The sequence below is a fragment of the Haematobia irritans genome, chromosome 4 (assembly GCF_050003625.1).
Source record: "Haematobia irritans isolate KBUSLIRL chromosome 4, ASM5000362v1, whole genome shotgun sequence".
Lineage (NCBI taxonomy): Eukaryota > Metazoa > Arthropoda > Insecta > Diptera > Muscidae > Haematobia > Haematobia irritans.
In genome coordinates, this window is record NC_134400.1 from 178,078,585 (window position 1) to 178,104,171 (window position 25,587).

The window sequence follows — 25,587 nt, forward strand, 5'->3', positions numbered from 1 at the left end:
CTCTCTTTTATGGCTACTATCGAACTCCAAAAGTTCCCTTCATTATCTAATATAGTGGTAACGAAACACGCAAAATAAATTGATTGATGATGATTGATGAGTGTGTACAGTAATCCTTCGATTTACGTCGTGATTGGTTCCGGCATTTGACGACGTTAAACGAAACGAAGTAAACCGATTTAAAAATTACTCATACTTACTCCTAAGTCCATTTAATTATGTATGGACACCCTCAAAAAAAATCGCCTCTCTAACATATGTTCCAAACATATTTTGCAGGAAGCACATGTATTATTGGATACTGCCGAAACATTAATATGTTTGTTTTATGTGAACATATTCTATTTTTGGAAGCATTTTGAGCCAAAAATATTATATGCTTGGAAGAATTTTCCCCAAAGAAGATTGTGCTCATTCCCTAACATAATTTTCACTTCCACGAAATTTTTTAGTTCTTGGCACCTTTTTCTGTAATACAAATAATGTTGAAGAACTTATTCAATTTTATAATTTTTTTAAATTTTACCTTTCGTCTGGACGGAGAATCGAACCGAGGACCATACAGTTTGTAAGCCAACACACTACCACTGAGCTACGTAGCTGTTATAGTCACCAGAAGACAATTATCGTTATAAGTTACATTTATATAGCATAGTTTGCAGCGCCCACGAGTCCATGCAAACATAACATTATTTAACAGAAACATACATGTGTTGGCAACGTGGAGCAGTGGATAGCATGTCTGCCGTACATGCAAACGGTCGTGGGTTCAATCCCTGTTCCGACCAAACACCAATTGTTTTTTTTTTTTAATTTACACATTTATATATATACTATATTAAATTTTTATAATGAAACTTCGAAATGTGGGTTATTAAAGATTTACAGTCAGAAACTGTGCTTGATATAAACGAAATGGACTGAGCTTTTGGATAAAATATTATTTTTTTATTGCAAAAATAACAATTTTGTAATAAAAAACTGGTTTTGGTATAAAAGTTTGATATTTTGGAAGGAATTCAAAAACTCTAACAAAGGAAGAACGTGGGGTCGAGTATAAACATACATAAATAATTTTATAATATACACAAATTAAATAATATTTAGACTTCAGCGTATAAAATTGTTGGCCTTATCATAAAGCAGTTTCCGAAACAACATATAAGCGGTTTCACAGAAATTGCTCTCTTTCGATTCTCTCGCTGTGTTAATTTGATATCTTTCGTCAACCCTCCCGGTTTTTATCTCTATTTCTTTCTCTATACTCTCCCTCTCTCTCTGTCGCTCTCTGAATAAAATATCACAACATATATATGTTTACTCGAAATTTGTAAATTTATATATGTTTACATTCACACATATAATTTTTTTGAAACATGCATGCCCCAAACATAATATATTCTAACATATTAACATATGTGTTCCAAACATTTAGTGTTAGTTTGAGAACATTACATGTTTGCACTTATATATATTGTGTTTAAAAATTGTGCCCGAAACACATTTTGTTTATATCGAAACATATGAAAAACATATTTTTCTAACAGTGTATGTGCGTGTAAAAACTTTAAAAATAAAGGTAATTCAGTCCTCAAAAATAAAGGTAATTCAGTTTATTCATAAAAAATAAATATATATAAAGCAAACATATAAACAAAAAAAATAACAATTCATTATTCAATAATATCAGGGTTTAAGAATTAAGTCCATAAACAAATTAAAGCCCGTTATATTCATAAAAAAACCTTTATATACGTTGAATACATATAAAAACATCGCTACTTCTACAATTGCAATATCAATCAGAATGTGAAGATTTTTCGGTAAGAATTTCAGAAATAAATGTTTCGATGTCATCATCGTTGGTACTTATTTCACTTATGGAAGGCGTTTCTGATAAAGTTGGTAGAAAAATCGACAATGTAATCGAATGGCGACGTAAATCGAAGTTGGATGGAACAAACAATTTGATGACGTAAATCGAAACAACGTAAACCGAGGCGACATAAATCGAGGGATTGTTGTATACACATAGATGCAACACAAAACAAAATTTCACATAAACAAACAAATCGATTAATCACCACAACACAAAACAACGGCCAACGACCGAACAAAGAAAGATTAAAAACCGAACTAATAATATTAGCGATGGCATAGTTGTTAGATACCATAGATGCCGATTTTGCCGATTTATCGGCATTTTGACGATTTTTTACTCAAAAAATAGCAAATGCCGATTTTACGATTTTTGCCCCAAAAATGACGATATTAGCTCCGTTCAAAAATTTTGAATAGAAACAGTTCAGAGCCAGCAAAAAAGAGTTTTTGCTAGACATTTCATACATGTAGGAGCTATACCTCATTTTAAATGTACAGTATTAGTATTACTGTTGCCACTCGTGCCAAAAATAATCCACCAAAATTTGAAGGAAATTTTACCAAATTAAAAATAAAATTATTTTGCAGTTGTTGATCAAATTCTTGTGGTTAGTATATAAACAAATGTTGTTTTATTCGAAAGAAATGTTTTATATTGAATTTATAGAAAATTTTGTTAACATTTTATTTCTACAGAAACAGTTGTCAAAATTTTATTTCTATAGAAAATTTCGTCAAAATTTTATTTCTATAGAAAATTTTGTCAAAATTTTATTTCTACGGAAGAATTTGTTAATTTTATTTCTATAGAAAATTGTACCTCTTTATTACAGAGTCAATCAATAAGAGTTTTATGATCAAATTTTGGGAAATCGTTGCCCAATTATAAACGTAAATACTAAAGATCTTTATTGTTATATTTAAATAAAAATCATAAAAAATTTTGTTTTTTTTTATTTTTTTACAAAACTGAATTCATTATTCTTTTGTTGTTGAAATGCATAGTTACGTATGTTAATTTTCTGTTCTTTATATGAAACAAATACTTTTGTTGTTAACCAAAAATTTAGTTTGGTTTTAATATTATTTACATTGCAGATTTTTTTTGACGATTTTTTAAAATAGAAATGACGATTTTGACGATTTCTTCGGAAAAAATTGACGATTTGTCTTGAAATTTTATTGACAGCCCTGCATAGATGGGTTGAGCTAAAAGTGTGTAAAGGATGTTGATCTCTTTATACTAATACAAATGGAAACGGAAACTTGCAAACTCTCTTGACAAACAAGAGAATGAAAAATATTAAGAGCGATTTGCAATGGCCTCCATCTCCAATTTTTATACCCTCCATCATAGGATGGGGGTATATTAACTTTGTCATTCCGTTTGTAACACATCGAAATATTGCTCTAAGACCCCATAAAGTATATATATTCTGGGTCGTGGTGAAATTCTGAGTCGATCTAAGCATGTCCGTCCGTCCGTCCGTCCGTCTGTTGAAATCACGCTAACTTCCGAACGAAACAAGCTATCGACTTGAAACTTGGCACAAGTAGTTGTTATCGATGTAGGTCAGATGGTATTCAAAATGGGCCATATCGGTCCACTTTTACGTACAGCCCCCATATAAAGGGACCCTCAGATTTGGCTTGTGGAGCCTCTAAAAGAAGCATATTTCAACTGCTCCGGCTGAAATTTGGTATATGGTCTCTAACTACCATGCAAAAATTGGTCCACATCGGTCCATAATTATATATAGCCCCCATATAAACCGATCCCCAGATTTGTTTTGTGGAGCCTCTAACAGAAGCATATTTCATCCGATCCGGCTGAAATTTGGTATATGGTGTTGGTATATGGTCTCTAACAACCATGCAAAAATTGGTTCCCATCGGTCCAATTTATATATAGCCCCCATATAAACCGATCCCCAGATTTGGCTTGCGGAGCCTCAATGAGAAGAAAATTTCATCCGATCCGGCCGAAATTTGGTACATGATGTTGGTATATGGACTCTAACAACCATGCAAAAATTGGTCCATATCGGTCCTTAATTATATATAGCCCCCATATAAACCGATCCCCAGATTTGACTAGTGGAGCCTCTAAGAGAAGCATATTTCATCCGATCCGGCTGAAATTTGGTACATGGTGTTGGTATGTGGCCTCTAACAATCATACAAAAATTGGTCCACATTGGTCCATAATTATATATAGCCCCCATATAAACCGATCCCCAGATTTTGGCTTGCGGAGCCTCAAAGAGAAGCAAATTTCATCCGAACCGGCTGAAATTTGGTACATGATGTTGGTATATGGTCTCTAACAACAGTGCAAAAATTGGTCCACATCGGTCCATAATTATATATAGCGCCCATATAAACCGATCCCCAGATTTGGCTTGCGAAGTCTCCAAGAGAAGCAAATTTCATCCAATCCGGTTGTAATTTGGAACATGGTCCATATCGGTCCATAATTATCTATAGCCCATATATAAAACGTTCTCCAGATTTGACCTCCGGAGCCTCTTGGAGGAGCAAAATTCATCCGATCCGGTTCAAAGTAGGAACGTGGTGTTAGAATATGGTCGCTAAGAACCATACCAAAATTGGTCCAATCACACAAAAATTGGTCCATATCGGTTCATAATCATGGTTGCCACTAGAGCCAAAAATAATCTACCAAAATTTTATTTCTATTTTTTTAAGATACCTTGCCATCGGCAAGCGTTACCGCAACTTAAGTAATTCGATTGTGGATGGCAGTGTTTAGAAGAAGTTTCTACGCAATCCATGATGGAGGGTACATAAGCTTCGGCCTGGCCGAACTTACGGCCGTATATACTTGTTTGTTTTTTAATCTGTTGCTTTCGTTTAAATTTGCGAAATACTCATTTGTGTAGAATTTGGAGAGTTCATTGCCAATTGCTCTCAATTGCTAACATTATTCGGTCATCGGCTGGTGTTTTGTGTTGTGGTGGTTGATCAGTTTGTTTATGAGAAATTTTGTTTTGTGTTGCATCTAAGTGTGTACACAATTGTGCTTTTAAGTTAATCAATTATAAAGAAATATCAAAGACCTATGAACTTAACAGATAATAATGATGATTATGAATATAATGAATGAAAAATTGTCTATATTTGTCCATTTTAATCAAATTTGGACCAAACTTGCACCCCTGGTGTAAATGCTTCGTTCTTCAAATTCGTGAAAAAAATATCCCGGCATTATCTCTGGCTCTCTACATTAGAGATCAGAAATCTCATTAACTATCTGTCTCTCATATTTTTCATTTTTATTTGTAAAGAAACAGGCATGTGGGAGGGGAGGAAGCGGATATCCTCCCCTTATCCAATTAGTTTTTTATTCTTGTATAATTTAGTTGGTTGGTGGCTTTCTACATTAGAGATTAGAAATCTCATTAACTATCTGTCTCTCATATTTTTAATTTTTATTTGTAAAGAAGCAAACATTGATAGGGCTGCTTTGTTCCAAATTTTAAGAATATTTGTTTCTTACTGCAACAATATACTGTTGCAAAAATGTTTGTGATATTAACGAAATGTGTCCTTAAAACTGAGTGAACGAGGCAATTTGTTCAACATTATGACTTTTGCTCATTGCTACATAAACTAAAATTAAAGATTATTTTAAGTAAAGCCAAATAGTTTGAAGTTAATCTAAGGGTCCCTTGTATTACAAAAAAAAATAGTATCATTTATTACATTTAATGTGACATGAACAATTTGTATTTTTTAATACATGGGATAATTGCTCTGTTGAGGTAATAATATACCCTCGCTTATTAACCGTTTTGAGATGATTAAACGAGCATAAATAAATACATCAATCAAATGTTTGGAGATTTTTAGCTAGGTCATTAAGAGGAGATTCCTGTATTTTTTTATTCAAATATACGTACGCAGTCTCCTCATCAAATGTTCAAACGCATATAAAAATTGTTAATAGAAAATTGTAAATTCTCGAAGTATTAAATAAGTTTATTTACCCAAAGGAAGCTGAAAAATTATATAATCAAGAAAAAATGTACACCGAAAAAAAAGTTTACTATTTTTTTATGAAAAATGAACTAACCCATAGTAAGAATGACCATGATTTGGCGCCAAAGATTTTTTTCGTCTAGATAAGTTCATGATTTTCTTATATATTAGTTCATGTATTGCATCGTATTTTAGTTCATTATTACTGCGCTGTGGGAAGAATGCACTTACACTCATTCAAAATATTCCTGCTATCCGGAAAAATGAACAATTTTTTGGGAAACCTGTATTAAGAAATTGGTTTGAAATAAACTGTTTGTCAGTATAATTTTCAAAAAAGTAGAGAAATTGAGGAATTAAAGGTACAACAAGCCTGTATACAACTAAGAAATTGTTCGTACAAAATAAGTAAATTTTCTATAACCACCAGTATTTTATTTCAAAAAATTATTATAATATTACAAAAAACTATGATATAATATATAAAGGATTTTATTATTGTATATAAAGGAAATATTTTTATTCGTACGTTGGATGCAGTTACTTGTCGGTAGTTAGTAATTGCTTCTTCAAAAGAGTAATATTCTATGTTATTAGGACTAAACTAATTAATTTAAATTTCCATGTTTTCTATCCATATGAAAGATATATGTGGCATAAGTTGCTATATTCATTGAGTTGTTGTCCAATTTCATCGACTTTGGCTAACTTTTGTTGGGCGGATTTGTCTTATAAGCATCTAAAATTGCAAAGTTATACAAAATATAAGAAAAATATTATCAAATTCTATCGTACATATTGATTTTTAACTTACGGTTTTCAAGAGTATTTCCTAGAGCCAGTAGGATGTCAGCTTAGCATTAAACAGTAAGAATATTCCAAAAATTGCCATTACAAGGCCTGTCTACCTGCAAGTGAAAATAATTATTTTTAATAAATTGAAATTTTGGTTTTATTAAAAACGGACAAAATACCGTTTATAGAAAAACTTACCACATTGAAAAATCCATCCAGTAGGTACATTATTGGAATCATATCCATGGACTAATGGGACGTTTTTGAAATTATTCTCAGAATATATTTGAAATAAAAAATATTATAAAATTAGACATAATTTCCACTTGTCAGTATAGCATTTAGTATTTAAGGTGGATATTAATTTCGAGTTTAGCGGCTAAAATCGCAATTTTCATGATAAGTTTTCTTTAATAATCCATTATAAAAAATAATCTTTATAATAAACTTGGTTTGGGCTATTCTCCATCAAGTTATATTTAAATTTGTATCGAAGACGTATAATTTTATACTTTTCTTAGTGATTTATTTTTAATTTTAGCGGCTAAACTCGAACTTAGTACTCATCTGTAGGAATTGCTGTAACATAAAAAATATTGATTCAAAATAAATGGTTGCATCTCCAATCTGTGATCCAGATGTAAAATAAATATAGATCATCCTATTACCACTCATGTTGTATATTTTTTATGTAAATCAATTAAAAATCCGCACTAATTTTAAACTATTAACAGAAATATACAGTTCCTTAATCTGTTTTTTATCAATAAAAAGCGTTTATGATTTCTCTAACATCACATCATTCACTTCTCAGTTTCTAAAATGTTTCGAAATAAATGTATTTTCATTAATAACCACCAATACCGCACGTACAATTTTTCAAAATTAAAACCACGTGTGCACTTTATAAATGCATCAATAGAACTGAATACAGCAATAAAACTGAAAGACACAAATAGTCATAAAGGATACATACCTGCCGTAAAGAAAAACAACTCCACACACACACACGATCCCTTTCTGATCTCGCTATTGCAAGAAAACAACTCTCCCCACAAAAGATACCAACAACACACAAGGAACATTCCATTGTCTCTAGAATCAAAACAACCAACAACAGCATAAATGACGCAATAACAAACACAAACAATCATACGAGATATACACAAAATGTCCCAAAAAATCCCTCACATGATGCAATGATTTCATTACTCTTTTCTCACTTCATTTTCCAGTAGCGCGTTTATTGATTAGTTGGAATTCTATCTATAAGTTAAAGTAAAATATATACCAAATTTATGAAGAATCTATAAAAAATGATATACACCCGTCAATGATTATATTAACTACGTTTTATTCTACTTTATCTAAAATTTTCAATGTGAGGAAAAACACTCCAACTTATAATAAAAAGGGAAATAATCTGTAGGTAGCCATCATACGAATCGGTAATGTCGTTAAGTTAATTTTTACTACAAACATTTTTTTCCATACAAAATTTTTTCTTAGTAAATTGTCCACATTTCGTAGTAAGATTTTTATATTGCCCATGTATTTTTATAATAGAATCAACGATGCATTAACTACTGTGTTGGAAATTTATTTAAGGAAAAATCCTTCCCATTTCGTAGTTAGTGAACTAAAAAACATTTACTGAATTTTTATAAGTTTTCCTTTAGCTAAGTTAATTTTCGTTGTGGTTACGAAAAATGAACTATATTACAGTAAATTTGTTGAACTATGTGGAAGTTAAAATGGTCCTTAAATTTACAAGACACTTTTTTTTCTGTGTATATGGTATTTTTGAACATGTAATGGATCAGAGGACTTAGCTGAGAAAAATGTAATCGTTTGCATTGAAAACACAGTGAACCCACCAGGAACAACAATTTTGGTTAATTGTATAATTATTTATTATTTTTACAAAATGTTAACTAAGTAGTATTACAAACGCTCACATCATGCCGATATCACAAAGATAAGTAGATATTTTTCGACAAATTCAAATAGATTTATTAGACATAATTATTTTTTACACTTGTTAAAGAAAATGATGTATATTGAAACAACGGCTTAAACAATTGATAACATGACTGACTTGGTAAAATCAATCACCTCAATTGTTCAAGTTTGCTGGCGCAATCAATATGGTCACTTCGATAATATGATATCGATAAAATTGTCTATAACAATAATTTCATCTATAGTTTTAGGATAATATTAAATCACATATTTTTCTTGGGCCTTAATATATGCATCAAAATGGTTAAATTGAATTTTTCTATCTTTTCTTCGTTGGAGCAAAAGAACTGTCGGATGGCGCCGAAAACACATACACATTCCTGGTATTCTCCTCAACTGTATTCTTGCCTGAATGAACTGATGACAACTAACCACAAATTACACGACAGACGTGTAATTTGTGATTAAATATGTATTTCACTGCAAAAAAAAATCCGTAGTCAAATTAATGATAAATTTAACTTATTTTTATTGCAAAAAAATATTTCTTTGTAGTTAAATTTTATTTTTTTTTTTAATTTTCCACAGCTCAATGGAATCCTTTTTTTAAGTATGTCTCAAACATTTTATGAGCTAAAGTACTAAAGTCAGTACACATAAATTCAATATGAAGTAACAAGAAGAAATTTTCGAACGATTCCCAATAATAGTAAGAATGAAATACTGTACGATAAATATGATCATGGTTTGGCGCCAATGATTTTGTTTCTTTACTTTTCTTCTATGAGAGTGTGTAATTTTAATTAAAATTTCCTGGTTTAAACAACACTTTGTGAAATTCTTAAAATGTGGAATTTATTTAGTTACATTTTCACACGAGGTAGTTCATTCTTCCTATAAAACAGTTTACTTTTTTCTGTGTAGTATTAATCAAAACTGCTTTATGTAGAGATAGTCGTCAAAAATTTTAAGAAATATAATATTTTTTAGTTTTTATTATTTTTTATACTATTACTTCAGACTCACTTTGGTACGTACGCGGAGTACGTACTGTGGAGTATTTTCCGGGGACTTAAGTTGTTCAAAGTTTTTTAAAGCCTTATGGTTTTATATATCTGGTGGTGAGAGACCTCTAGTAAATAATTTGGTCGATTAAAAAAAAAACACTTCCATTCATTTTGGAAAAAATCTTATTAAATTTAAATGTAGCTCCCATATATAAGTAACGCAAGATTTCCACAAATTTGTCCATCTAACTTTAGATTAATACATACAGTGTTCCAGACGAATATATCAAAAGTTTTTTTTTTCTATTTTCGGATCGATTAAGTGAATTTCTACGACATAAGGAATATTCCCCAAGTCATTTTATTTCGTTGAAAACAAGGTATTTTATTTAAATTTATATAAATAAATTTCAACCAAAAAATGGTAGCCTAAAACAAGTATATACGGCCGTAAGTTCGGCCAGGCCGAAGCTTATGTACCCTCCACCATGAATTGCGTAGAAACTTCTACTGAAGCCGATGGCAAGGTATCTTAAAACTTCCTAACACCGTAATATATACCATACGTGGTATATATTAAACTAAAAAAGGCCGATTAAATACGTTTATAATTAAGTTTAAAGTTTCGGTAGAAATAAAATTTAGACAAAATAAAATTTTGACAACATTTTCTATAGAAGTAAAATTTTGACAAAATTTTCTATAGAAATAAAATTTCGAAAAAAAAATCTATGGAAATATAATTTTGACAAAATTTTCTATAGAAATAAAATTTGGAAAAATTTTTCTATAGAAATAAAATTTTGACAAAATTTTCTATAGGAATAACATTTTGACAATGTTTTCTATAAAAATAAAATTTTGGTAGATTATTTTTGGCTCGAGTACACACAAAAAAATTTCACGAAAATTTTTCCAATTAAAATTTTAATTGAGTTTTAAAAAATATTCAATTAAATTTCAGCCGGATCGGATGAAATTTGCTTCTCTTAGAGGCTCCGCAAGCCAAATCGGGGGATCGGTTTATATGGGGGCTATATATAATTATGGACCGATGTGGACACCATGTACCAAATTTCAGCCGGATCGGATGAAATTTGCTTCTCTTAGAGCAATCGCAAGCCAAATTTGGGGGTCCGTTTATATGGGGGCTATACGTAAAAGTGGACCGATATGGACCAATTTTAGGTTGTTAGAGACCATATACTAACACCATGTACCAAATTTTCTGCCGGATCGGATGAAATTTGCTTCTCTTAGAGCAATCGCAAGCCAAATTTGGGGGTCCGTTTATATGGGGGCTATACGTAAAAGTGGACCGATAAGGCCCATTTGCAACACCATCCGACCTACATCAATAACAACTACTTGTGCCAAGTTTCAAGTCGATAGCTTGTGTCGTTCGGAAGTTAGCGTGATTTCAACAGACGGACGGACGGACGGACATGCTCAGATCGACTCAGAATTTCACCACGACCCAGAATATATATACTTTATGGGGTCTTAGAGCAATATTTCGATGTGTTACAAACGGAATGACAAAGTTAATGTACCCCCATCCTATGGCGGAGGGTATAAAAACAATAAACAGAAAAAAGTATATAAAAATGAACTACCTCGTGCGAAAATTGAATATAATGATGTAAATGCTAAACGTTATTTAGACTTATCAATGTCTTTGAAGATATTTAATGAGGCAATAGAATCTTACTACCTTTAGTCTATGAGCGTATGTAAGGATTTTTGTATATCCTTAGCAGCGTTGCCATTTTGGTCCGATCGGATCAAAATTGGTCCAAAAGATTTCTAAGTTTTAAAATTTGGTCCGATGGTCGGACCAAATAGAATTTAGCCCATTTTCATAAATTTGTTCAAATTTTTTGAAGTATTCAAAATTTTTATCACATATTCAATAGCATCTGTGCACTGAAAAAAATATTGGCGTGAGCCTAAAGCCTCATTTCTCTGATATAAAGTTTGTTTCCTAGTCCAAAATCGGAGATATTTTTAACATTTTATTTTAAAGTCGTTTCTTACATGAAACATAAAATAATTTTCATTTGTAGTCGAGTCTGAATTTGGAAATTTAAATTGTCGTTCAGACATTTTAATGGACATTCATAACACATGAAGGATCAAGTCGCAAAACTCAAATTTACAAGTGAATTGTAACTTAAATGTGTCCTTACTTCAATTCTCCGCTTCTTTGGCTTAGAATCAAAACCAAAATCATTAGTCTAAAAAGACAAAATCTTTGGAACCAACCATCAATGTTTTTGTTTTTTTTTTTTTTTTTCAGTGAAAGATTAGATACCACCTCATAGAAAATCGAATGAAAATTTTGTTTTTTAGGTCTTGTGCCAGATTTTATATATTTTTGGACAATTTTACTCGAATGTGCGCAAAAAGTAGAATAGAAGGCTTGAGCTATATAAGAATATGGACCTCATGAAATCATGGGTGCAAAGCAACACTACAGCAAATTGGATGAAAATTCGGAAATCTATTATATTCTCTCAAGAAGTAAAATTGGGAGATTGTGCTTCATGGGACAATGCCAATATAAACCAAATGCGTGACTTTTGTTGTCTTTAACTACCTTTAAGCCGAAAGTTTAAGTCAACTTTTTGTTATATTGAATTTCGACTTTTGATGTTAATTAAAATTGGTTTTAAAATTCGACCTTTTCAAATAGTCAATTTTTTAAAATTTTAAAAAAGTTGAAAAGTCGACAATTTGATTCCTATGACATCCGCTAAATCATATCATTTATTTCTGGTTTACTTAACTTTTTTAATAAAAGCACAATGTACAATAATATAATACTTTTTACGGTATTTTCTTCGAAATTGGAAATTTGGTCTGCTGGAGGGAATTTTGGTCCGATTTTGGAAAAAATTTGGTCCAAAACAAATTTTTGTTGTGGCAACGCTGATCCATAGACTTAATAAGTAAATAAATAAAATTGAACTGAAATGTACTCCACTTTTAGAGATTTTCACAATACGTTTACACCCACATTTAGTTCTTAAATTTTTCAGACATACTTGGGATAAGAAAAACTTCAGTAGGTTGCGGAAAATTTAGAAAAAGAAATTAACTACAAACAATATGTTTCAAATAAAACAAGTATATACGGCCGTAAGTTCGGCCAGGTCGAATCTTATGTACCCTCCACCATGGATTGCGTAGGAACTTCTACGAAAGACTGTCATCCACAATCGAATTACTTGGGTTGTGGTATCTTAAAACTTCTTAACATCGTTTTCTAAATTGTGAGTTAGTCCATACGTGGTATATATATTATACAAAAAATGTATGTATAGGTAAGTCAACAAATAATTACGAATCAGTATGGACTTTTGCACGGTACGTGGAGAAATATGGGGGTCGCTTATATGGGGGCTATATACAATTATGAACTTGATATGTATCAATTTTTGTGTGATTGGGGATCGATTTATCTAAGGACTATATATAACTATAGACCGATATGGACCTAGTTAGGCATGGTTGTTAACGGCCATATACTAGCAAAATGTACCAAATTTCAACTGACTCGGATGAAATTTGCTCCTCCAAGAGGCTCCAAAACCAAATCTCAGGATCGGTTTATATGTGGCCTATATATGATTATGGACTGATATGGACCACTTTTGGCATGATTGTTAAATATCATATACTACCACCACGTACCAAATTTCCACCAGATCGGATGAATTTTGCTTCTCCAAAAGGCACCGGAGGTCAAATCTGGGGATCGGTTTAAATGGGGCTATATATAATTAGGGGCTGATATGAACCAATTCCTGCGTGATTGTTGGATACCATATACTAACATCACGTACCAAATTTCAACCGAATCGGAAGAATTTTGGTCTTCCAAGAGGCTCCGGAGGTCAAATCTGGTGATCGGTTTATATGGGGGCCATATACTAACACCATGTCCGGTGCCTTTTGGAGAAGCATTAGAGACCATATACTAACACCATGTACCAAATTTCAGCCGAATCGGATGAAATTTGCTTCTCTTAAAAGATCTGCAATCCAAATTTGGGGGTCCGTTTATATGGGGGCTATACGTAAAAGTGGACCGATATGACCCATTTGCAATACCATCCGACCTACATAAATAACAACTACTTGTGCCAAGTTTCGATAGCTTGTTTCGTTCGGAAGTTAGCGTGACTTCAACAGACGGACGGACATGCTCAGATCGACTCAGAATTTCACCACGACCCAGAATATGTAACTATGTGGTTATAGATCAATATTTCGATGTGTTACAAACGGAATGACAAAGTTAATATAAAGGAGGTGGTGGAGGGTATAAACATATGTTAAATTTTACATTAGTTTAGCTACAGACTTTTTTCTGTGTGGAAATATATATATTTTTTTTGAACCCCTACTAATAACACCATTTTATAACTGGTCTTCTTTTACTTCAACATCAGGTATGTTTTAAAGATTCCTATTCGGCCGTATCGGTTGAAATTTATTTAAATTTATCTTACTTAAAGGGTGATACGGTCAAAATTTGGTCAAGGGAAAACGCGTGTAAATCGGTGAAATCGTTTATTTGAAAAATCAAAATAAATTTATTTTTCAAGTTCAATTAGTAGAAAATTCAGGAAAAATATTCAGTTAGGCTTTCGCTTTTCCAAATCCGAATTGACGGGCCTCACGCTTGACACCTGCCATCAGATTTTGTACAGCGACCTTGTCCACCTTCTTCGCCGCAGAAAGCCAGTTTGCCTTGAACTGCTGCTCGTCCTTAGCAGTTTTTTGGTCTTCTTTAGGTTCCGCTTGACAATAGCCCAGTATTTCTCAATTGGGCGGAGCTCTGGCGTGTTGGGAGGGTTCTTGTCCTTGGGAACCACCTGCACGTTGTTGGCGACGTACCACTCCATGGCTTTGTTACCGTAATGGCAAGATGCCAAATCCGGCCAAAACAGTACGGAACAACCGTGTTTCTTCAGGAAAGGCAGCAGACGTTTATTCAAACACTCTTTCACGTAAATTTCTTGGTTGACAGTCCCGGAAGCTATGAAAATGCTGATTTTCAAGCCACAGGTACAGATGGCTTGCCAAACCAGATATTTCTTTGCGAACTTTGACAGTTTTATGTGCTTGAAAATATCTGCTACCTTTCCCCTTCCTTTTGCCGTATAAAACTCCTGTCCCGGAAGCTGCTTGTAGTCGGCTTTGACGTAGGTTTCGTCGTCCATTACCACGCAGTCAAACTTCGTCAGCATCGTCGTGTACAGCCTCCGGGATCGCGCTTTGGCCGTCGTATTTTGTTTATCATCGCGATTTGGAGTCACTACCTTCTTGTAAGTCGATAGTCCGGCTCGTTTTTTGGCTCGATGCACGGTTGTAGACGATACACCCATCTTATTTGCGGAATCTCGGAGAGAGAGGTTAGGGTTTCGCTTGAAACTACCGGCAACTCTCTTTGTCGTCTCAGCGGCTTCCGGTTTTCGATTTCCCACCGATCCAGACTTCCTGGCTGTCGACAAACATTCCCCAAACACTTTAATTACATTTGTAACGGTTAATTTGGCAACTTTTAGCGATTTTGCCAGCTTTGCGTGCGAGTAGCTCGGATTTTCAAGATGCGCGAGCAAAATTTTGATACGCTGCTCTTCTTGCTTGGACGGCATTTTGACAACTGAAGAGTGAATTCCAAAATCAAAATAGGAGCGACATTCTACACACACACACCTTCAAATTAAGTTTTTTAAATGCAAAATTGAAAGAAATACGTCAAGTTTATATTGACCAAATTTTGACCCTATCACCCTTTATAGTTGTTGAAACGACTACTTAAGTCGATTTCAGATCTTTCTTATTCGGGTTTAGATATATTTGGTTTCGATCAGTATAATATCGCAATAGTGGTTGAATACTAATTGTGATACAGTTCGTACAATTGTCAAACTTTGATATAACCAAATGAAAGTCTCCCTAATTAAATTATCGGTTGTATCAACCATTTTGTAATTTTTGTTTTTAATTTTTATTATAGATGTTGCAAGAACTTCTTTCGATTTCTTAAACCAAAACCAAAACCACTATACAGTTGGGACGATAAAACAATACAGTTCACTTGACCGAATGTCTTTCATATTGGATTGCTACAGAAAACATATGGTCGCTCCAACATCTAGGAAAAAATATTTTGGTTAGTATAATTATTTTGTTGATAATTGTCCGATAAAAGCGTCAGTGGACCAACAAACACTATAGACAAAATATTTGAAAAAGAATTTGCGGATTTGTATTTTCGCAAAAATAGTCTTTTGGGATATTTTGTAAAATGTTTCCAATTACTATAGTTACTAACTTGGCAATGAAATAACCATAATCGTTTTATTTATTCTTTAATCAATTAATTTGTAACAATGTGTTATGTCCATATTGTCTATATGTATTTAAATTCAAAAAAATTATATTGATGAAAACATAATTTTTTAATGTTGCAAAAATGTGGGTGGGATTGTTGCAAGTACTATTCGTAGTAGTTGGCCTAACTGAATAGGATGAATAAACAGTGATAGTAGAGGTAATCACTTTCATTCGGTTAGGGCAATAGATAAGGAGTAGACCTGCCTACTCTTGGTCCGATGTATATAACATTCACATGGACATGATGAGCAGAATATTAGCGTAGGTTTAACAAAAATATACGAAATTATTTTAATTAACTTAGATTATAGAGTTGATTGGACTAACTATTTATTGTATACTTACATGCTTAATGTTACCAAAAAGTGTTTCTAATTACGTTTATAAATAAAATATTTTTTATTTCAACATTAATTTTTCGTATGTGACAATTTTCGCGATGATATCCGAAAAACTCTTCTACTCAAGAAATACTACAATCATAACACATCATATGTCTCTCTCTGTACTTTCACTTTTGTCTCCTGGCTTTTAAGACCGCCAAATGGGCCATTCAACCCAGAAGCAAAAGTCTAAAATAATGTAAAATAAAAACAAAATAATAATAAATGAATAATAAACCAAAAATAATATTATAACTAAATTCGCAATGTAATACAATAGTGTTGCGATGTGTTACAAATTCGATTTCTTCGTTTGATCTTCGAGTCTTTCAGAATGGTTTGGAGTGGGTGGAGGAATTCATTCAGTGCTTAAGTGTGATAATAATCTAATATTTTACAGGTAAAAACATAATATATAAAGGTGTTGGTGGAGGATGGAGGACACTGAATAGGATCAGTAGCCTGAAGATATGTGTGTACATGTTGTCTATCTAAGCACGACGATGATAATAGACACGTCTGACATAGACAGGACGTCTGTATTGATAGCCTGATTGAGTGTTGAAAGCATGTCCTTGGGCAGGAGAAGCAGCACGTTGTTGGAAGACATTAGATGAAGCAGTATGTTGTTGATAGGTAATAGGTTGTGGCACCGGACGTGGAGCAGAGAAACTTCTTTGTACTGGAGCAGAGAATCTGTGGACTGGTGCTGGGGCTGGAGCAGGTCTTGGTGGTTCAGGCAAATCAATGTCAATGTACTCTGGTTCTGGTGTGGCAATATCCTGAGGATTAGGTCCTTGGGTGGCGGAGTCGGGAAGAGCTGCGGCAGCAATACCGATTAAAGCGAAGCTAATCAAAAGGAATTTCTGAAATGAAAATATAGATGAAATGAAAGAGAGATTAGATTTATAATAAGCCAGTAGGGAAAGCCTAATGTCGGACGGAGCCAATTACTATTACCATGTGCCCGAAATTCTTGATTTCAAACAAAGTCGGCATAAATAGCGATAAAATTGTATACTCTTTGGTCATATAAATTCATATAGAGCATTATGTTAGGTTAGTTATAGTAGCAACCCGATATTTCAGGCTCACTTAGACTATTCAGTCCATTGTGATACCACAGTGGTGATCTTCTCTCTTATCACTGAGTGCTGCCCGATTCTATGTGACCAGCATTACTGAGGTGGGATAATCCACCGCTGAAAAACTTTTGGTGTTTGGTCGAAAATGGGTTATATAAAGAAATAATTCTTCATGCTTAAACGATAAGCTACAACATCATTAAATTAAAAGAATATTGCCAATTAGAATATTTCTACAAATACATTTCACTTTCATTAAATAAGAGAGACCATTATATAAGCAACGAACTAGGAATAATTAGAAATGGGAAGTGATGGGCATGGTAGTCTAACTTGAATGACTAGATTCAGGAAAGAAGAAGTTTTAATTAAGCATCGCCAATATCAACAATCATGAATACTTAAATGATTTGGTTGTCACAAAATGTAGAAATAATTGATTTATAGGTTTTTTGGCATTAATTTGTTAAACCAGAATTTGGAATTTTTTCTAATCTAACATATCCGAAACAGATAGTAAACTGGATTTACTTTTATATAATGTTTACATATAAATAACCATAGACCCTTCACTACGCCTATTGGTCTTTTTAGCATTTTCGCCGCTACTTGATATACGACTACTTCACATAATTATATCACAATTCTACAAAAAGAGGCGTATCAATTATATTAGACTTTTAAACCGTATTATGGACATAGCTGTCATCTTATATGCCACATGACATAGACTTACGTCAGTATTCGGTTTATTGTGCGCTCTAACTTCTTCTTTCAATAGTACCATTCTTTTATTCCAGGAACGCGATGTCTCTTACGAATTCCCTAATTTGTTTCTAGCTCCTGTTTCCAAACTTGGCCAGGTCCCGAATCAACTTCACCGATATGGTTAACTCTAGTAAAGGCAGGACAGTGACAAATGTAGTGTTCTCATCATCCTCAAAACAAGCCTTACAAGCACCATCCTCTGCTGCTTTTATTCGACAGAGGTGTGCTCTCTATTCTAGGTGGCAGGACATTATTCCCACGGTCGCCCTACCCTCCTTCAATACAACTCCAGAATTTTTCTTGGTATATTGGTCGTCCTTCCGACCGTTGTATTGGTCCACATCACTTAATGTGTCTCCCGTGCCCATTCATCCAACTTGGCTCGCATTCCATCTAAAGGCTTTTCATTTGCCTTTACGTTTTCTATTCTTCCGGCTATCCCAGGTCACATTAGGCAAATATTTGCCGCAAACGAGTGTCAAACTTTTTTCCAAGAGCACATTCGAAATATATAAGAGTATTTTTGGAAAATACTCCTATCCCAATATAATGTATACAATATGAGCTAAAAATGTTTGCTGGTTTGACTGTGGCGACGAGTTCTTTTTATTTCTGTCAAATAGTTTTCTAGTGTGTCCTTATGACAGTTAAAAAAATTATTGTTTTTTTTTTTCTTTTTGAAACAATCAACTTCTTAATCAAACTACACGCAAAGAAAAAAAAGTTTGGAAAACGTGTACCGAAAACGTTTTTCTTTTGTTAGAGATTTTTGAATTGCTTCGAAAAGTATACACTTTATCACCAAAAATATTCGTTTGTGACAACATTTTTATTTTTTCAATAAAAAAAGTTATTTTTGAACCAACAGCACAGTCCATTTCGTTTATATCAAACACTGTTCTTTTATGACTTTAGGTCTTTAATAAGACACATTTTACAGTTCATAGTAAAAATTTAATATAGTAGAATGTAATGTTGAACATTTTTTCGGAATCTTCCGACCATATCTGGAATATATATATAAAAAAAAACAAAAAAACTTTGGTCGCAGCAGTGATCGAACCCATGACCCTTGGCATGCAAGTTGGACGTAGCAACCACTGCTCCACGGTGCCAAACTAAATGTTTGTTTCTGTTAAATAAACTTTGTTTATTCGGTTCGTGGGCGCCGCAAGCTATGCTATATAAATATAACTTATATGGATATTTATCTATTGATGACTAGCTCAGGTACATAGCTCAGTGGTTAGTGTGTTGGCTTACAAAATGCATGGTCCGCGGTTCGTTTCTCCGTCCAGGCGAAAGGTAAAAAAAATTTAAAAATTAATAAAATCATATAATTTCTTCTACATTGTTTGTATTACAGAAAAAGGTGCTAAGAACTAAAAAACTTCGTGGAAGTGAGAAAGATGTGAGGGAAAATGCAATTAGCCAGAAAAAAAAATTTTTTGAGTTAGTCTTTATGAAATTGTTTTTACATCCTGGAAAAGAATAAACGTTTATCACAAAAAGTATATACTTTTCTTCCAAATACACTTCCTTTCAACGAAAAGCAAATGAGAAACGAACTTTGTTTGTCTAAAATTTCGTTTGGAAGGAAAGAATTATTTTTTTGCGTGTAAAACCACTAACGGCTATTTTCAAATTACGAATATCTTTTTTCTGGTTAACTTTAACTGAAAAAGTGTCAACAACATCAATTAAATTTCTATTTGTATCAATTAAAAAATTTATTGAAATTTGCTAATAATTTTTTTAATAAAGATTTTTTTGTGCCCAATTAAAACAGTGATGATACTATAGTTTTCGTGATTGAAGACATTTCAATTAAAAATTTAATTGGATCAATTAATTTCGTGATTGAATCAGAAAAAAATCTGTGTACGCTAAAAAAAAGAAGGCTTCACTTACCGATTCACTTGAAATTCGATAAGTGAAGCTCAACGATATTCACTAGAAAAGTGTATCCTATAGGTCTATAGTCAAATATATCGCCAATATGAACCATCCATAATATATCGATGTCCTCATTCCAGAGTACGCTGAGTCGACTTAGCATTTTTTGACGGAGTTCGTTGTTTTTTATTCGGATTGATGTGAATTGCATCCTGTTAAGAATTCGAATTTATTGAACACTGCTATCGAAAGTTATGGTTAATATTGTACGTAGCTTGTGACTAAAGTTTTAAAAATTTCCAATCCAAAAAGGGCAAAAAGCTTTGTTCAATCTAAAGTGGACTAAGTCATTTTAAGTCGTGTCCTATTATCAACATTTTGAATTCCTACATACTAAAAAATCTACAATAAACATGATTTTATGACCGAAAAATAAGTGATTTTATATCTTATACGGTTTTTGAGAAATTCCCAAAAAAAAGAAAACTTTGAACTTGTTTCCTGTAAAATTCACTTTTTAGACATAGCGTACTTTGGAATGCAGACATCGATATATTTCCTATGTTGAATATGTGAAGAACATTTTCAATCCGATTGATGTACCATCTCTACCTTGTTCCAAAGTTTTTGTTTTTACTTATATTATTTTGGTATTGATTTCTATAATGAATAAAATATTATCCTGAGATTTCTTGACCTCAAAATACGAATACTTTTTTTTTGCTTAGCATAGAAGAAGCATTTCTCGGAATTTTTTCTTTTTCTTGTTCAAATGTCTATAAACTCTTCAATGAAGTCATTTTCTCCTTATAATTAAGTGATTCGGCTTAAAAATGGGTATAAGGAAGTTTTGTTTGATTTATCAAATTCGATGAAACGATCCTCAAAAATATGACATGCCTTTCCATGCCTTCTTTGAAAGAAGCTTTTTACATGAAACCTAGCAAAATGTCTACTTGAAGCCATGTCTCAATTTGGAAAGTTTTAAAAGGGTTTGTTAGCGCATGAAGAAAAACGCAGAAAACACGAATAAATTCAAATTTATGTCCTAATATCATGTACGCCAAATTTAAAAGCGAATTATATTTTGAAATTGGTCGTGGGTTCGATTCCTGCTTCGACCGAACACCAAAAAGTTTTTCAGCGGTGGATTATCCCACCTCTGACATTTCTGAGGGTTTCAAAGCTTCTCTAAGTGGTTTCACTGGAATGTGGAACGCCGTTCGGACTCGGCTATAAAAAGGAGGTCCCTTGTCATTGAGCTCAACATGGAATCGGGCAGCACTCAGTGATAAGAGAGAAGATGCTTTTGAGACGGAATCCACTTTTAAATGTATATATGTGTAGTTGATACTAGGACACAAATTTTAAATTAATATTTTTCAGTTAAATTCGAATCATTAACAACATTTTTTTTTTTTGAGTACATTAAAAGTGTTATGCTTCACATGATAATTTTTAAGCGAATTAATAAACTTCATTTAGTGTCTCTCATTTTGTCTACACTTTAAATGACTTTAGTTGGAATAAACCTAAAATTTGCAAAACCACAATAAAAAAAAACAAAATAAAATTATGTATATATTATCTTGTTATGTTTCTTTGTCCTAAATGCATTTAAACAAAATTGTTTATATATTTTTTGCAGTTTTTGTTTCCACATTGCCTTGGCAATAGCCTAAACTAGATTATATTTATCATTAATCATTCAATTAGCTATTCAAGATTATTTATGCGTTTGCATTTTTCTAAATGCTTTTTGTCATACTTAAAATTTTAATTTAATAGATGGACAAAATATCATTTGATTTCATCGATACTCTAAAATCATTTTGAGATTCAATAGAAATTTATTAAAACAGGAATATTTGTCGTTTGGCTATATTTTCGTAATAAATCATCGGGGACCGTTGGAATTATGTGAAAAAAAAAAAGAAATTGATTAAACTCTTTCAGAATTAATTGATTTAAACTACTAGTTTTAGTGGATCAATAATTTATTATCAAAATATTACTGTGAAACCTTTAGGTAACTTTTCAGTTCTGAGAGGCTGTATCGAGTATTAAATACCAATATTCACATATTATTCCAGGATATCACAGATAAGACGAAGAGAACTACCGTCATGAAGATGAGTACTGCCTTTTATTCAATATTTTGGGTATCGTTGTGAGAATAGATTTTATGAACAGAGATGGAGCCAACGTGGTGCAATGGTTAGCATGCCCGCCTTGCATACACAAGGTCGTGGGTTCGATTCCTGCTACGACCGAACACCAAAAAGTTTTTCAGCGGTGGATTATCCCACCTCAGTAATGCTGGTGACATTTCTGAGGGTTTCAAAGCTTCTCTAAGTGGTTTCACTGGAATGTGGAACGCCGTTCGGACTCGGCTATAAAAAGGAGGTCCCTTTTCATTGAGCTTAACATGGAATCGGGCAGCACTCAGTGATAAGAGAGAAGTTCACCACTGTGGTATCACAATGGACTGAATAGTCTAAGTGAGCTTGATACATCGGGCTGCCACATAACCTAACCTAACCTAACCTAGTACCAATATCGTGAGCCACCAACATCATGAGTCACTGTTGCTCGTTTTTTGCCTATTTACTCATTCATATGCATGAAAAGTTTTATAACAAAAATGTTAGTTCTATATACTACTTTATACATATATACTGATCCATATTTTCATTATTCTTGTTTTTAAAGCATATCTACAGAAGCTAAACTTATAGATATTGATCGACTAAATATGATTTAAGAAATTAATAAGGATTATGACTCGATTTCGATCTTAATTCGATTTATCAAGAATCATAAAAAATCATTAAAAAAATCTTTTTGATAAGAAAAACTAACTTACGTGCAACACGATGATCGATCGCACGAACTGAAAATCAAGGCTAGACAGTCTTTGAAAACTATTCTGACACGATAAATATGTTATACTTTAGAATGCAGGTCAATATTGTTATACTCTGACCCCAACGTGGATAAATAGGCCAAGGTAACATGGTTGTTATTGACTTCCAAAAATATTGGTACTACCTACAGGAAATGGATCATCTCCATGACCGGTACAACACTAGCGCCTGGCGTGTGAGGGTGTCCCAGTTTTGGTCAAAACATGTGAAAGGAATCGGTCAATTTAAAATGGGGTTGACATTCATAAGAAAAATGTTTTTTGAATACAATCTAGCAAGTAATTGATCCAATAATCGCCAACGCCAATTGCATAATTAATTACCCGAGTAAAAATTGAGAGATCTAATTTGATACAATTAGATATGAGTAGATCCAAAAAATGGAAAAGATCTAATCATATCTAATTACTATGGAATTAGATCTGATCAGATCTCAAAATTGGCGTAGATCTAATGTCTTAGATATGATTATATCTATCCCTATATACAATTGGATCTAATGTTAGATCTCGTCATATGTGGAATTATATATAATAATATCTAATTGTGTCTCATCATAGCTAAGTAAGCCTGCTTGAATCTCAAGTTGTACATGGGTAATCCAATTAAAATATTAATTCATACAATCGATTTCTGTGATTACTTGATTGATTTCTTGATTAAAAATTAATTCAGTCAATTAAAGTTTTAATATAAAAAATATTGGTGATACTTTTTTTGGTTGATGAAATAAAATCCAAAGTACACGTCCCGGACCTATTTAGTAGGACCAGGCCTTTAAAAAGTCTCCATGAATCGGTCTTGGACAATCCCTTAATGATCTGCTTCATATTTATACATTTCTAATAATGTATTTCAGCAAATTTTTAGTTCCAATAAGAATACAATATCAATAGATTATAGAATATCACAATATTCTTGAAAATTTAAAAATTTGTGGTAAACTGAAGCATCGGCAAAAGGCCGTCAGGGCGAAATTGCCCCAATATTTGTACCAAATAATCTTTTTTTAATGTATCTGACTGTCTATTGCAAGCACGCTATCGTTCTGAAACGGTTCAGATTACTTTTTTGACCACAGGTATGGTCAGTTCGAAAATGGGATATATCGATCCATTGTCTGATATTTCCTCTATATAAACCGACTTGGCGTTTTGGGAATTTACGAAGAATATTTTAATTTCAATATATAATAAAAAAAGCAAAAAAAAAACGATATCTGGTGTCAAGATCAAGGACACAATATTTTATTTAGCTTTACCCTGAACCACATCTTTATCCTGATTTGCGTGAAAATATGGTAAGCCGAAGCTTTGGGTATAGTCTCTAATAGGCTTTGTATCACCTCCTAAGTCGGTCTCTCCTTATATACGGTTTTTGCAGGATATAGATTTTCTCATTCTCAACCATTATACAATTTGGTTTTTCAAAAGATCCAACGATTTTGAATTCGAGAAAACAAATGATTTTAATTAATAACCTCTCCCAAATGCAAATCAATTTTAAATGTAACTATGAAACACATCCTTTAATTGGCAAATATGTAAAAAAAAATCACTAATCTTTCATACATTTGACACAAAATCTTTTCTCTATAATACCCCGTAAATACTGATTAGTAGGTTCAGTTTACAATATTGCTTTAATAGTTTTAATCATAATTTTCATTCACAATTATTTGCACTTTTTTAACCAACAATTGGATTTGTTCAATATTTTATGCACTTATATTACTTTTTTAAATTTACAGGTTGTATAAAACAGGTTATGGTATCGATTAGCGTAGCCATTATTATTTTTTGGAGTGCTTAAAGTTATTTTCCATAAATTGGAATTTTCATATGTCCCAAGCTAACAGGCACTTAGTCACAAGAGTTATTAATTGGAAATTTTTATTTCAATCAACATATATTTCTTCCCTATGGATTATTTTTAATTGTTTTCACTTTTATCGCTTAACGTGTCTTTTATTGATATATCCATTAGTATTTTATAAATTTATTACATAATAATTCTATTAATTTGTTCACAACACCTACCATTTTGTATGGTTTGATTTTACGTTTCTTCGTATAAAATATAAGAAAAAAAAACACAAATAGAACACTTGATGTAAATAGCACAGAGATTTCTAGTATTTTCTCAATTAATATTTAAAGTTTGATTCTTTTAGAAGCGCTTCAAATGGTTCGTTAATATTCTTTTTGTTTTTTAATTAATCTATGTTGTTTTTTTATGAAAACGCTCTCAAGAAGTTCAAAACACAAATGACGATCAATCTGGCAGATGCTATGAAATTTATATATTCGGTACTAATGGCATGCGAGCCATCAGCGCGCAGACTCACACGCCGGTTAGCCAAAAATACAAGAGTTCGCACACGCTCACACTCATACTCGCAACGCAAAGAATCACTATGCCTGTGACAACAATAATAACAACAAATTGAACTGCCAACATAAGAGCCAAG

At 32.6% G+C, this 25,587-nt stretch overlaps 1 protein-coding gene across 1 annotated transcript; it reads right to left on the reverse strand.

Annotated features, from left to right (window-relative positions):
* Positions 1-16,492: 16,492 nt before the first annotated feature.
* Positions 16,493-25,359, reverse strand: LOC142236033 (uncharacterized). Its single transcript, XM_075307283.1, has 2 exons — positions 25,157-25,359; positions 16,493-17,307 (listed from the first exon to the last, which is right to left on the reverse strand). The coding sequence occupies exons 1-2, from the start codon at positions 25,157-25,159 to the stop codon at positions 16,933-16,935; spliced, it is 378 nt and encodes a 125-aa protein (XP_075163398.1). The 5' UTR covers positions 25,160-25,359; the 3' UTR covers positions 16,493-16,932.
* Positions 25,360-25,587: the final 228 nt, after the last annotated feature.